We start from the raw sequence: 16,248 nt of genomic DNA on the forward strand, positions 1-16,248 counted from the left end.
GCCCACGCAGCCACACAGTGTATGTTTGAACTCACGCGCATTGCTTTTACGTTTGTTTCCATGACAACAATGCTGTATGAGCCGTGTACTGTCAATACTTAAATGGGTTTCTTATAGTATTAAATAAAACAACAATCAAAATATAGAATACAAGAAGATGTTTATTCATTATTAGCAACTACATTGATAGTAAACAATTTAAAGAATAGAATGTGCTTTTTTATCAAATAACCTGTTTATCTCATGTGGTATCAAGGCAAACTTGTTATTCACATGAGTAGATAACTGAATCTCGGAATCTGCGACCAGCTCAGGTATGTACAATCTCAGTAACTCGGACATTCCGTACTGGTCACACAAGAATCCGGTGCTGTTCGGGAGCAATTCAAAACTTCGGTGTAGAATCGAAACCTTTATTCTTTATGCATCGGGGAAGGGATAAACTAGTCGATACGTTTTTATGGAATAGGTGCGTTTTGGTACGTTTGTGGGAGTTAGGGATTTAGTACGTTCTGATTATTAGGGAAAACATGCGGTACGATTTGGGGAATGGGTCGACCGGTCTGTTCGTTTTGACTAATAGGGAAGCCATGTGGGACGGTTTAGGGATTGGGTCGACCAGACTGTTCGTTTTGACGAATAGGGAAACCATGCTGGACGGTTTGAAGTAAAGGACTCGGTACGAATATGGAAGGTCGTCGACCAGGCTGTACTTTTTCCTTTTTAACGGAACCAAGAAAATTGTCGGATTGGGGGATGGGTTGACGAGACTGTTCGTTTTGACGAATAGGGAAACCATGCTGGACGGTTTGAAGAAAAGGACTCGGTACGAATATGGAAGGTCGTCGACCAGGCTGTACTTTTTCATTTTTAACGGAACCAAGAAAATTGTCGGATTGGGGGATGGGTTGACGAGACTGTTCGTTTTGACGAATAGGGAAACCATGCGGGACGGTTTGGGAAGTGATTTGACGAGACTGTTCGATTTGACGAATAGGGAAACCATGCGGGACGGTTTGGGGGGTGGGTTGACGAGACTGAGAGGGACACAAAAGGCTGTAACTAGGCTGTACAGGTTGATACATCGGTATTTTTCTTCCACCAATAGGAGACGGGTCCTTTTCAGGACACAGGAAACATGACATAATCTTCACGTTTTCCGCATCTGTCAAAATCCCTCTCGGCACAACGTTTTTAACGTAATAGTCCTTCTCCATACTGATGAAGGGAATCCCGTAGACTGTTTCACCCAAGATCGATCTGAGGTTCTTGGGAGTGATCTCCCTTCCTTTTCGGCCACATTCGGCCTCAGCCCATACTGTGGCTGCTTTGAATGCGTTTTGGGGCTGGACAGTGAGATCACCTGATTTCAGTACGTTATCAAAGCAATCATGACATAGATTTTTGAAACTTTCAGTTGCAAAACAAGTATCTCCATGTTGAAGAACAACTTTACAAGCCTTGTCGTAGAGATCCTCTTCATCAAACCTGTGCGCATGCTCGAGGATGAGACAGGCATTTTCAGGTGACAGACAGTTCTCTAGGTGGGTGAGGCACAGAGTCACAAGACCCCCAATGGCGTACTTCTTGGCCAGGTACAGCAACCCAGTCACGTTCCCAGGTGTGACAGTCGCGTCATCTGTGTACAAGTACCTGTAGGAAACAAACAACACGTGTAGGTTATTCTTTTGACATTGATAGGACAAATGATGGAATTGCCAGAATATGTTGTTTGGAAAACATGTTACGTTTATTCTAAATATAATATAATATACCATTGCTAAGGTGTTGCCAATATAATACACATTTGAGCAATTGCAGCCATCTAAATACTTTCCTAAACTTACATATGTTTTTGACGGCTGTCGCAGGTGTAAAAGTGTATCTTCAATATATGCAGCCTTGAAAGACAGGCTGTACGACAATCCCTCGCTTCAGTGGAAGAAACAATTGAAACAGAAGCCGGAAAATGTTGCATAGCCCATGAGAAAATCTGCATACAATCTCAGCCATCTCTAAGACATTCCAGATTTTTCTTCAGTTTTCGAAGTTTGTCAAAATAGTATCCTAAGCGAAGTCTGGAATGATAGTCGCCATTTTAAAACTTGTGCCGTAAGGCTTGAGAAAGCTACTTTCTGATTGGTTAACGCTACCGTGACAGAACTCACAGACACGTATCCTGCCACGTGACCGTCACTATAAACGGCCTCGTTATCGATCGGTATCATATGAAGTATGCCTATTTTTATAATATTAACATTTCTTACCGATCTACAAATGAATATGGTAACCTGTTGTACCTGACACAAACATTTATATCCAACTTATGTTGTTGTTATTATCGACAAAATGGTTATTAACTTTTTAATTATGTAACTTATAAATTAGCCTTTAAGAAATTTACCCCCAACATCTAAAAACTAATCCTTAAAATTATTCATGCAGCAGAAATAATCGCTAAAAGAATCTATTTGAAACATTTATCTCAAAACGCCTATTCAACAAATTCCGGTTCTGGTGTCAAGTAGCGGTAGTACCATGGATACTTAATACGATATATTTAGGGTCCATATGGTAGTACTCACACCAACATATCCGAGAATATGTCTGCCTCGACGTCAGACATCTTGATGTCATCTTTCTCCGCCTGGGGGCCACACAGCATTGCATCAAAGACACAGCTTCGGCTTTTGAGCACATAGCGATGTGTCCGGATGGGCTTTTCACCTTTGCCAACCCGGAAGGTGACGTCAGAGTTGTGTTCTGAGGTCAGCATGTGGCGGTTACACTCAACCACGGACCTCCCGCTCTGCCAGTTATCCACGAATCCAGATCTTGCTGCCATGTCTGTCTGTCGGCTAAAATGAGAATAAAAGCCAATTTTAAGGAATTCTGCCTTCAAAAGTAAAGACACCACTGTTGATGTGAGTAAAGTTATCCAGAGAACTCTTTATAAAAACATCGACATTACGTCTTCAATGGCTTACTACAGCCTGGCCATGCTTTTTAAAAAAAACCTTTTGATCAGCTTAGTTAAACTGGAATGGGTTACTTATTAATTTTAAATTATTTCATAAATCCTGTAATAAGGTGTCATAATAATATAGTATTACTAAATTCTGTCTATGAGTTAGAACACGCAAACACATACTTCATTACTACCAAGTCTCGAACTTGAAAAACCACCTTGACACTAACTTAGTGTCAAGGCGGTTTTTCAAGTCCGCACTCAGCAACCACCACTGATTTTTTGTTTGTATATTTACTTTTTTCTAACATTTTTTATATCATCTTTGATATGTCCTGAATGAATAACCACAATTGTTTTATGTGTATTTTGAGTTTGAATGCATTTGGCCATGTTGTAAGATGAGATCTCAGAAGACCAAAAACGGACCCAATTTTCGATGTTGAACAAAAAGTATCCCAATGACACATGAAATATATTTTACACACAAGACACAAAATCCGTATATAATATTAATCCTTAGGCATTTATTTACAACATACAATGACAAAAATTGAGATGAGAAGAAAATTCAGTCTCAAGACAGCTCTCAACAGGGGTACCCACAGCCGTTTGAAGGAAAGACAAGCCTGAAAGAGAGCAAAATGTAGAAATAAGAATTATTTTGAAATATTTTAGTATAATATTTCATAAATATCTCGAAATTCATATCCTAAAGCTATTATCATTTTTTAACATCAATGTATTTTAAGAAATAATAAATATAATAATATACTTACAACTGCGTCTTACCAAATGAAGCACTACTGGGTTGGACTGATCTGGGGAATATCCTCATATGCAAGAAAACTGAAAACAATACAAATAAACCTCAAATAAGCATTTGTAAATAGTTTAAAAAATACATAATACATATCATGATGATACATATTACTGCATCAAAATTGTTTTTAAAATAATGCTTTAGAATAATATTCATTGTGGCTTGAGGAAATTCATATGGTGCCCCTATTATTTATTAAACTGAAATAATTTGAAGAAACAAATAAACATAATACTTACATTAGTTACAAACACATCTGACCACATAATGCACTACTCTCATGGACGTGTATGGGGGAGTATCCTCAGTCACACAAAAAGGGTCAAGTGTAACTGAAAACAATACAAATAAACAAACATTTTAATATGTAACCAAAATTAATTATATTTTTTACTAGGATGCATCAGAAATCTTAAATTGATACTTCAACAACATAACAAAGTTTTAACCTGCATTATTCAAACTTGAGAAATCTTTTGTCATTAGGAAGTTTCATACATATTTATCATCAGTTAATGCAACAAATATTCAGACCTACCAAAAACATTTTGGTGTGTTCAATTATTATATATTATTCATGCTGTATATAACAAACAAAATCTTAGTCAATGTTAGTAGATTACATGCAAACTTATTAGTAAACAAACAATGTGAACAAATATTTCTAAAAAGTTATTTTCATTAAATAAGAAATAAAATCAAACTTGTAAATTCAACACAAACTGATCAACAAATGAAAATAATACTGAATTCAAACATAACAGGTTTGTAAATGAACTAAAATCTAACCAACAAATCAATTTCAACTGTATATAGGCAACTTAAATTACCTCTACCGCAACTATAGCAGCTGGAAACAAAAACTAAGTATCTAATGCCAGCTGTTCGACTCCCTTATTGTCCACTGTCCACACTTTGACTATGAGGTTTAACAACGATTTTCAAATCCCCCTTCTCAAAGTCCTCACACAGGTTGTAGGCATGTACTGCTTCATCATTTTCATACTGTACATTGAACCACTTGGGAAATCCAGGAACTACAGAAATCACAAATCCTTTGTAGACTCCATCATCAAATTTGTGTTCCACATGTTTTCCAACGAAGAGAGGAATTCCTTCCTGATGCTGCCCTGTTGTCACCATGGCCATGGTTTCTCTGATCAAAGTCATCAGTTCTGTCTCAAATCCAGAATGGAATGTTTGACATACATTCCAGCTTGATTCTTTTTGGAAAAGGAGAACACCTTGGGGTCCTTGTATTTTTGTTTGAGGACTGTTTTTCGGAATTTCAGCTGGGATTCTATGGCTTTTCTCTGATCAATTGCCGAAAGTCTTGTCAAACCTTCATTAACTTGCTCCTCACTCTGCCATAAACCATAATAGCAGACATCATTTGTCAAGTTTTCTGCGGCTTTCAAACGCTTCTTCTCCTTTTCTTCAAGATCCTTCTGTCTTTTCGTCTGCTGTGCAAGACGTCTCTCTTCAATTTCATCCAGACGGGTCTTGAAAGTTTTCCATATTTTAGCCCCACCCTTTCTGGAGTTCATGAGAAGCTTGTTTCGGGCACTGTCTTCAAGATTGTCAAGCCATTCACAAGTTATGTTGTGTGAATACATGAGAAAAGCTTCATTTGTAAGAAGCGAAGAATTTGGCCTGTATCTTATAGTCTAGTAGCTAAAAGCAATTTTCAATGCTAACCTTGCATTTGAGGTCCCACAGTGTTTTATTGCTGATTTTATAAGCTAAAGATATGTAGATCAAGAAACAACTGGATGCCAACTTGGCACCCTTGAGGATTTTAATTAAAATGTGTTTTAAAATATACCCTTGGAATCTCAAGCGCCAGCAGAGGACCGTATGGAGGCAAAATAAGTTGTTCGGTAAGTAGCACAAAATGGAGTACTTCCTGTACAGACTGTTTACATTAGTTACTCATTTTCTACCTCATTTTCACAAATAATATGGCACAATGGTAAGTTATTTTTGTTGTCCAACTGATTTATGACATAGACATTGCAATTATGCAGAGTAAATGAATGAGAGATAAGTGGGAAAAATAATTCAGATCAAAATGCAAACTAGTGAAGTGTCGTCTGCTAGGCTATGCATACCAATGCTATCAAAAGCTGCATTAAACTTTATTTGTTGTTGAAATATATAACAACTATTTATATATGCATCAATATATTCATGTTTGCAAACTGTATGCACAATATCTCATGGAAATAATGTCTCCATTCACTTGAATTGATAGTTTGATGAAAACTGTATATACTACTTTCCAAACCACTTATCATACTGCCATAGGGTCTCTATTGACTATGCAAGTAAGGAAGAGATTTTATTTTATATTTGTCTCTAAAATGATTACTAAAATAAATTGAAAGGGTTTGATTTGTAGATACTATTTTCCTGAGAACTATTATGTTTGATATCAACCTACAAAGGAAAAAAAAAGACGTATTTGGCAATATAAGCCCTAAATGATTCAAATGAAATGTTACATAATTTTCATCAAATGCAATATTGATTATTGGTACAGGTACACTGGAAATATGTTAAATAATTGATGTATGTCTGTCAGTGGCTACAATTTCATAAATCAATTTCATATTTATTTGAATTTTAAACTTTTTGAAACATTATTGTTAATATTTTGCTATTCAACTACCTTTCAATATATCATTAATATTTTTTTATATTTTAAGAGAAATAATGAATCCTTTCTTTCTTCAATTTCAGTCGGGGGTTGAATGTTTATTCCAGCTGATTGGCTGTTGTAATAACCCAAATCAGAAGCTGACAGCTAATTCAACTAGTCAACGTATCATATCTATCATTGATGCTAGCAAGACCAGACAGGATGGCCTACATTTACTAATTGAAAAAAATAAATCTTCTTCTGATGTTAATGAATTATTTTACCACAAAAACTGTGTTTCTACTTACACATCAAAGACCCACCTTAAAAGACTTTCAAAATCTTGTTCAGATAAATGCCTGCCAGAACCATCCAAAAAGAGAAGGCGTCGTTCAGTTTCAAGCACTGACTTTAACTTTCTAAAACATTGCTTATTCTGTGGGAACCCATGTGAAATTGAAAAAGACTCTAGAAATCCTGGACGATGGAAGAGATCTCTTCTTTGCAGAACTGCAGATGATGGCCAAAGATCATTCAAGAATATAATGACGGTGAGATCAAAAACAACATCAGTTTACACGCCTTTGATAGACATGAAACCGGCTGACCCTGACACCATTTTAACTGCTCTGAAGGAAGCTGACAGATTAACTAAACAAGTTGGACAAGATATTGTTGTTTTCACATGTGACCAACAACTGTACAGGGTGGCAGTTCACATTTCATGGGCATACCCAGAAAGATTTCACAATTTCTTTCTGCGTCTTGGAGGAATGCATTTCCTTATGAACTTTATTGGATGTGTTGGCACACTGATGGCTGGAAGTAGATTGTCAGACATTCTTGAGAGCTCTTTCGGAAGTGTAGCAAACATGATGTCAGGAAAAAGATACCTTCAAAACTTACGAGCGTTAAGAATTCTTGTTGAAGAGCTGTTAAGGAATGTGATAACAGAAGTATCCAAGACAGAAGACTTATTGAACATCTTGGAAGGCAGAGCAAGACATGCCAGAACAACGCGACTGTGGTTGGATATGCTAATCAAACCAGTTTTGCTGATGCTACAGTTTGTCCGAGCTGAAAAAGAGGCTGATTGGCCACTCCATTTGCTTGCAGTGAAACTGATGATGCCATATTTCTTTGCTGTTGGACATCAGAACTATGCTCGTTATGGCCTCTATTATCTTAGAACAGCAGAAGATCTAAATCCAGGACTACTTGAGAAGTTTCTCAAAGGGGAACACGTCACATGTCATACACCTGGTACTTGGAATGGAATATGGACAGACATGATGATTGAAACTACTTTCATGAAATATGGAAAGGTCCAGATGGCATCATTGGCATCACCTTAAAGCCAAACACTCTGAAGATATGGGCCTTGAGTCTTCATATTTGCAGTGTTTTGTCAAATGATGTCTATGACATGACAAACCAGGACAAATCAACAAATCAAGTTCATAAAGAAGAAATGAAAGGCCGAATTGCAGCAGATGCAAAAGATCGGGAAAACATTCGACAGAAGCTGCAAGAGTCAAGTGATCCACTAGACGTGTCGCAACTCCTTACTGATAAACTTTGGCAGGTTGTGAGTGGCAGATTTGCAGACAGTACTGTGAATGTTCATAAGGCATTGGCAGGGGTCAGAAAGAAATGGAGAAATTTGAAAGGTCATGGCCAGATGGATTTCATAGGCCCTTGTCAAAGAAGATAAAGACTATGGCTGTCTTGAAGAATCAATGTTCAGATTGGATCTGCCACGTTATATGACACAAATCTGATCTACTCCAGAATCATTGGACTTCAGGCCTCAGGAAGAGTCATAAACATTTCTGAGGTCTTAAAGTTTGAGTTGGCACCAGTGCCTACTTCTATGTTTACAGATGCAGGTGTCATGAGAACAGCCACAAACAAAGCTACTTTGAGGAATCAATTGCAGGTTGAATTGTCAGAAAGCCTCCCAAAAAGCGGACCAAAAAAGCATTATCATTGATGGTTCTGCAATGCTATGGGTGGTTCACTGGCCGAAAGATGGAAAAGTAAAAGATTTCATTGACAATGTTGCTTCATATGTAATGAGGAAACTGAAAGACGCTGATGTGTACCTTGTATTTGACAGGTACTTTGGATACAGCATCAAAGGTGTCACAAGATCATCACGGGACAAAGAAGCCAACCGACAACACAAGATTTCTCTGTCCATGCCCCTCCCACCACAGAAGATTCTACTCACAGTTACTTCAAACAAAGTTCAACTGATAGATCTAGTAGTAGATTATCTGCAAGAGATGAGAGAATCGTTGAAAGTCTGCTCACACAAGCTAGTATTAACTGGAAGTTCCTCGGTACCTGTGGAGGTCAACAATGGTTTACTGATTCATCGACAAGATCTCAAGACAACCCATGAAGAGGCTGATGTTATTATCATTCAGCAGGTGATATCTGTTGCAGAGTCAGTTGCTAATGCATCTATCACAGTGGTGTGTGACAACACTGATGTGTTTGTGCTGCTACTGCATTTCTACCTATACCAACAATTAACGTGTCAGCTATGCATGGAGTCAACATCATCTGTCAACAAGAAGTGCATTGACATCAAAGCCACAGTTGAGAAACACTCTGCTATTGTTCCCAAAATTCTTGCAGCTCATGCTCTCACAGGCTGTGACACAGTGGCTCAGTGCTGGGGTGTTGGAAAATCTACTGCTGTCAAATTGTTGAAAGGTAATTGTAATCTTCATCATGTTGGGGACCTGTCTGCGTCCTCTAAAGAAATAACAGAAGAATCCATGTTATTTCTGTCATCATGTTATGGTCACACTGCATCTACAATGCATGAGGTACGTTTCAAAGTATGGAAATCAAAAGTTGGAAGAAGAAATGATCTCTCATCTATGAAGATCATGTCATTGCCACCTACTCAGGAGGCATGTGAACAGAATGCATTGAGGGCTGATATGCAAACCTGCATCTGGAAACATGCTTTAGATAAAGACCCTCCGACTCTAGATCCTCTCAAGCATGGCTGGATGAAAGACACCCTCAACCAGATTTTGCTTCCAGTGCTGCTGCCACCAGGAACGCCATCAGCTCCTGACTACATTCTCAAACTGTTGAAATGTAGCTGTGAAAACTGCGCCTCTGCAAAGTGTTGATGTGCTGTTGCTCGACTTCCATGTGCAATATTCTGTGAATGTGAAGGATGTGATGATTGTTATAACCAGCACACCAGAACTACACAGTGTGTGTTAGATGAAAGTGACTGATGTGACTGATCTGATGTGTCAATAGACTCAAACAGACTTTGGCTATGACTCTCTCATGAATATTGTGACTTAAATTGATTCAAGAATGGGACCTGACTGATTATCCTTGATAAGGATTTGTATGATGCATGTTCTTCATCTGATAGTATTGTAAGTAACATACAATCAATAAATCAAACAATTCAGTCATGGGTTTATGTTATTTCCAACTCATGCATATAGTTATATATTCATTGAAACAATGAGTTAAAATACTTTTATGGATATTGTCAAAGCACTCTTTTATCCATACTATTTATTAGTAAACATCTGAAAGGTCTCTAAAAAAGGTTTACTTATCCTATTTTCAAGATATAAATCAAAGTAATTATAACTTAATTCATATTAGAAATTTCAAAATCAAATAATTTTTTTTAATCTACTGTAATACATTGATATTTCACAATTCATCAGTAACATGGTATGGATTACATTTCGTCTGGATAAAAGAGGTTTAGAAAATCATAAATCCCTATGTTTTAATACTTAAAAGAACTTCTACCACATGTCTGACCAAAACTTTTAACATATATGTTGTATATCAAGTGTATTTAACATCTATATACTCTGAAAAGTTCATTATGTGTTTCTTTCTGACTACAAAAATGATGCCGAATATGAAAATTGGGCCAATTTTTTTAAATCTTTTTTTTCAAAACCCTCAAGGGTGCCAAAGTGGCATCCATTAGTTTATTCATATGTAGTGTCTGAACAAATGAAATCATGCAAAAACAACTGTGGGACCTAAATTGCAAGGTCATGTCAACATTCTGCCGGACTATTAGAAGTTGGTCCAACTGACCAAATACAAACTCTGGCAGTTTGTTATGTTTCATGGCTGACTTTGTTTCCTCCACTACTTAAGCTGCAGGATTCCAGAATTTTCCTCCAGGCAGGTGATCTGTGACCATTCTAGAGATCAGTTGGTGGATCGTCTTGAACTGTGCCTGCAACACTGGGCATAGGATTGGGTCCACAGATGGGGATACCGTTGTGAGAAGGGGTAAAACCTTGTCATCCTCATCTAGTGGCGTGTCAAATGGTGTAGTTTTACCTCTCATGAACTCGGTCATGACTTCCACTTCAAGGAAACCTTTGTCCAAAAACTTCACAAGCGTTTCAAAATGCTTGTTCATCTCTAGGATGTGGCCTTTCATTTCCAGCAATTTCCACAAAGGACCGGAGACAAATTTGGAAATCAAACTAAGCGCTCTTGCTCCTGCAAGGTACAGCTTTTCTTTGATGTCATGTGAGACTGCTTTCAGTAGGCTGTTTGCTGTTAGGTGAACGGTGTCAAGAAATGTTGAAATGTCTTCATGATGGATATAGACTGCATGACCCAAGGAGAACACAAGGTTGAAGCGATTGTGCTAAAAGCGAACAAAACGATTGCGTTCCCCTGATTCACTCTTCAAGTATGTCTTCCATGCCATGCTGACACCATTTTTTTCATCTTCACCCACTGCAACGGCCTTGCAACAAGTTCTGATTACACGTAGTGTGCCACTCTCACTCTTATGGAATAACTTTAGTTCAGGAAACTTTGCAGATCCAATAGTCTTTCCTTGAAGGAATGAATGTTCAAAAGTCTTGAGCAAGTAACTGAACTATGCAAACTGAAAGAAGAAGAGAAAGATCAACAGATCACAATTGATTATTTGCGATCCTTACTAGATGACAGCAGAGAGCTTGAACTATTTGACAAAGATTTCCGTTCTTACACACCGGTAACTGTACAGTGTGTGACAAACTTGACTAATTTGAAAGTGGCCACATAAAAGGTAGGCAGTGTTATTAGAGAGGTTGCATCTCTTTGTGGGAAGACAACAAATGCTTTACCTTCTGCCTCAACAGTCAACAGTATTGTCCATGCAAAATGTGCAGTTGCACAAAAATGCAGTTACACGATGTCCTGAAGATTAAGAAGGATACAACTCTGTACACAGATGAGACCAGAAAATATGGAAAGACAGTGGAGACATATGTTGTCACTGATGAATCCCAGACATCATATATTTTGGGTCTCCGAGAAATGGCCAACAAAAGTAGTCAGACTACAATTGACACCTTTAGGAAGATTCTTGAAGACATCAACGGCCACTGCCATAACGAGGAGAAGGAAGGAGAAATGCATGAATATCGAATTCTAGCAAATATTCGAGACACAATGTCCGATAGAGCCTCAGCAGAGAAGACATTCAACAGGCTTCTAGAACAATTCAGAGCAACTATTTTGCCGCAAGTTGTTGATGGGTGGGCAGACATGGATGAGAAAGAGAAGTCCATGTGTACAAAAATGAACACCTTTTTTTGTGGACTCCACCTACTTTGTGGAATGGCTGATTCTTGTGAACAAACTTTGAAGACATCAAAGAAAAGCTGTACCTTGTCTGCTGCTTGCTTGTTTGCATTAGAAGCAATTTTCTGACGAAGACCTTTCACAGCTCTGTTGCTTTCAAAATACATCTTCATATACTTGTCTCCTTTTCTCTTGAAATGGGATGCTCTCTTTTCAAGTTGTTGTAGCTTCTTCTGTTTTGCTTTAGTATCTTTTTGTAAGCCAACAGATTCCTTTTCAATTTTCAGTCTCTTCTCCTTAGTCGATGCTTCCTTTTCAACTAATCTTTCATATTTTCTTTTTATCTGTTTCCTTTCATCTTGCAATTTCTGCGTTCTTTAAGCTGTTGCTTGGTCTTGTCCAATTCTGTTGCATGTGTCTTCTGTTCAGGTTGCTTAGGCAAGATGAAAGTTGATGAAACAGATGTACTTGTAGACTGTGGAATGACAAATTGCTTTTGAAGAATGTCCAACTTACTTTGACCCCTCTTATTCTTCAGTGATGTCAGTACCCTGTGAATCTTAGCTATGACAGCTGGTGCATTTATGCATTCAACATCTAATCCACAAATCCTTGAAATCCAATTTTGCAGAGAATGTCCAACTTCAAGACCTAATGTCCTTGACAAAGTATACAAATCAAATAGTACTCCATGTGTCACTTGTCTGTCCGTAATTTGGGGAAAGTTCAGAGGTATTATCTATCAATTTACTTTGGGAAATTCCAAGTTGATCCAAATACGTCATGGCTGAATAATTAATTAACAAACAAATGGTTGCTGAAAGTCAAGATGGTTCTGCTTGAAATTGTCTCGGTTGACTTGTCGTTTTGAAAGACTTCCACCAAGTCACCTGCTAAAAGTCCTGTTGAATTTGTGTAACAGTCCCCACTACAGACTGTCTGAGACTCAACTGATTGCTTTCTTTCAATCGACTTACTTGTACGTCTCTTCTTCAGAATGATTGACTGGGATTCCTCGTCCGAACTAGAGATGTATTGTACAGAAGCCTCATAACTAGTGCTTTGTTTTGGTGAGGGTCCTACATCACTGGTGACCGCCTGCGAGGTTGGGATAGTTGCATCACTGTCTACAGCCTGTCAGAGAATAAAATAATATGTAAAAGTTGCAAAGTGTTATTAAATAAATGACATAGAAACTATTATTTATTGTTATTCATACTCACAAAGAATAGTTTTATTACTCCCCGACAGAGTTAAGACGGATATAGTATGCCAAATATGATCCAACGCTTTGCTGCAGTAAAATGTCCTGTGCTTTTAGCATGATGCAGGTGGTGTTGATTTTAGCACTATAGAAGTTGACTATTATTATTTACTAATAATATATAAAATTATTTAGGAGTAGTATGAATTTATAGTTATACAATCTTATCACCTGAGTATCTGTGAAAGTTAGACTCCCATATCTGTACTGGGAATATTCATCCGAACTCGGCAATGGCTGGCTATCAAATGTGAGGCTGTTGTCAGGCTCATTCATGGTAACTGAAACATACATACAAAGTGATCATGTGAAATTAACAAAGTCTTTGCCTTAGTACTAAAGGGGCCAAAAACCTATTTCCAAAGCATATACAATTTGCATTGCAAAAAGGAGTACTTAAAAAATACAAAAAATTCTGTTTGATGCTTTTATATACAAGAATGTGGGGATGTTTTGCACAGATTATAAATAGAATACACTTGCTTAAACAGTACATACTCAATAACACAGGTAATAATTACTGTGTTATGCAAAGGTGTGTATAAAATAGATGTAAAAGCACGATGAATGCTGTAAGTACAAATATTCACCCTAGCCATTTTCAATTTAACTTAAGTGTTTTATTAGCAACAGTGAATATGGCATGCAATAATTAACAATCTGACTCACCAACCAATCACAAAACTAAAGTATGAATCTTGCAAAAGTATGTCTTCCAGTCCCCCCTTGAAAACGAAAAGTTTAAATTATGTCATGTAATTGAAGAGATAAATCACATTACAACAGATTACAACAATTTGAATATCTAATATTTTGTATTTCTTATTATATCATTTGATAATTAATCAAGTTACCCCAATCTGCTTTTAAATTGCTTACATATAATTTCTCATATTCTCAGGTAAAAAATAGAAATGTAATCCAATAAAAACGTGGTGTGCTTATGTTAGACGTATTTTTATTGATAATGTTATTACTTTTGATTAATAACTACAGTGTATGCTTTACTTCATTTAATAATGTAACAGTTTTCCAGTTGGAAAAGTAATCAAATTAAATGAAATCTTACTTAATCGAACACGTTTAGGCTAGAGTCACTTTGTTCTTGAAAATATTTTAAAATAAATCCAACTAGATATGAATATATTAATAGTCATGATCTGAATAGTAATTATTAATATATAGATCAGGACTTTATTAATTTATTTATTTAATAGTCTTATTAATAGTAATAATACTCTTAATATATCTTAGTTTCAAGGAAATCCCCGAACTAAAAATAGAAATGTAACATCTATCGCGCGATTGTACCAGCGCGATTGTCTCCCGAGTTACCTCCCTTTGGAAAATTGAGTCCCATCGCTTGAAGACAATTTAAGCTATATCTACGCTAAAATACTAATGGAATCACGATGGAAGTTATTTCTATGAAGTCTAGAAGTCAAGAAACAACCGTTACCTATTGCGTATATGGATGTCAAGGGTCCATTCATGTCCAAATTTCCGTTTCCAGCGCTGACAAATCTTCGCTTGACCTCACTTGAAAAAACAATGGCGATTTACGGTTAATTTATTCATGTAAGCTTTGATATATCACCTTTGCCAAGGTCGAGGTCGTAGGAATTTTCCACAGCAGAGCGTATGAAATTGCTTGGTCTGCCAGGTCAGCTTGAACCCGGAGGCAAGAGATAGGTTACGCGCGCCCCCTAGCAGCGGTGGTGGTTGCCGGGCAGAAATTTCTTATTTAATTTAATATAATTTAATGACAGTTTAAGAAACGCTACACTATCAAAGAGTTGCTTCCGCTTAACTATTGCACCTTTCTTTTCAAACCGAAACTATCGTCCATAGAACGAACGAATTAAGGATTTGAGAAAACACGCTCACGAGGTTTTGGTAGACAGAGCATGCCCTGGGGAGAGGGAAAAACCAGGGGGGCGAAGCCCCCGCGGTTTTTCCCGACCCCCAGGGCATGCTCTGTCTACTAAAACCGAGGGAGAGTGTTTTTCCATACTTTTAAACCGTCTAAATTGATTAAATGTTATAACGAGCATCTATAAATGAGGCGCTTCATTATAGCGCTTCCTTGAAGACATGATATCATAACTTGCACGTGAAATTCGCTGACTTGCCAGACGGTCAAGAGCACTTGGATGTGTCAACAACAAAACACAACTAAAATACTTACTTTTAAATGAAAGTGAAATCTTCGGTCTCTAAATGTTTGTGTTGCAATATTCCACTTCTTTTAAACTTTTCAAAACGAAAATTTCGCAAATTTAAAAGGTGTCTTTTGCTTTACAAGATTTACGACTTTAAACAATCCAACTGTTACGTAGAGGTAGTTGTGACCTAACGGCTAGCAGTTACTTCCCGTGCTTATTGTGCAGCATTGAGAAGCACTTGTTTAAAAGCACGTGTTGTGAAACCTTGCTGTCCTTTCACCAGAGACTCTGAAGTGGAAAGATGAGCGACGAAGACTTTCATTTTGTTACCCAGTCTTCATTCACTGTACACATGCCATTCAATTTTAATTGAATTAAAATTTTGAATTGCTACTTGTAGTCATTTTTTCAGTTACTTGGTTAAATCTGGGATTTTAGGTTTTACATTCAAAGTAAAACTTCCAGAACGAAAATATAACCTCATAATAGGTTTTACTTTGAAAGTAAAACCTCACAATAGGTTTTAATGCCTATAGAAAGAACTCTCTTACTTAATAGAGATCCCAATTAATAGGTTTATAATGAATGTACATGAACACCCTGAATGCTTTATACATAGTTACTCCTTATAGACATCACACAACATTGATTTAGACTGAAATATTGCTAATAGTTCACTAAAACGAAAGTGAAAGTAGATGCAAACATATGACATAAACGTTTAACGTCTTGTCATTGTTTGGTTAATATGGTATAGGATTATCACATGTACAATATCCACAA

General features: G+C 37.1%; 1 protein-coding gene and 1 pseudogene across 1 annotated transcript; both read right to left on the reverse strand.

The window, feature by feature from the left end:
* Window positions 1–237: 237 nt before the first annotated feature.
* On the reverse strand, window positions 238–2,852 carry LOC139445877 (BTB/POZ domain-containing protein 3-like). Its single transcript, XM_071227113.1, has 2 exons — window positions 2,586–2,852; window positions 238–1,653 (listed from the first exon to the last, which is right to left on the reverse strand). The coding sequence occupies exons 1-2, from the start codon at window positions 2,843–2,845 to the stop codon at window positions 603–605; spliced, it is 1,311 nt and encodes a 436-aa protein (XP_071083214.1). The 5' UTR covers window positions 2,846–2,852; the 3' UTR covers window positions 238–602.
* A 1,833-nt stretch (window positions 2,853–4,685) lies between these two features.
* LOC139446605 (uncharacterized) lies at window positions 4,686–14,660 on the reverse strand (annotated as a pseudogene).
* Between the last annotated feature and the right edge of the window lie 1,588 nt (window positions 14,661–16,248).

This window comes from Haliotis cracherodii, unplaced genomic scaffold (genome assembly GCF_022045235.1).
Source record: "Haliotis cracherodii isolate W230 unplaced genomic scaffold, xgHalCrac1.p SCAF_6, whole genome shotgun sequence".
Classification (NCBI taxonomy): domain Eukaryota; kingdom Metazoa; phylum Mollusca; class Gastropoda; order Lepetellida; family Haliotidae; genus Haliotis; species Haliotis cracherodii.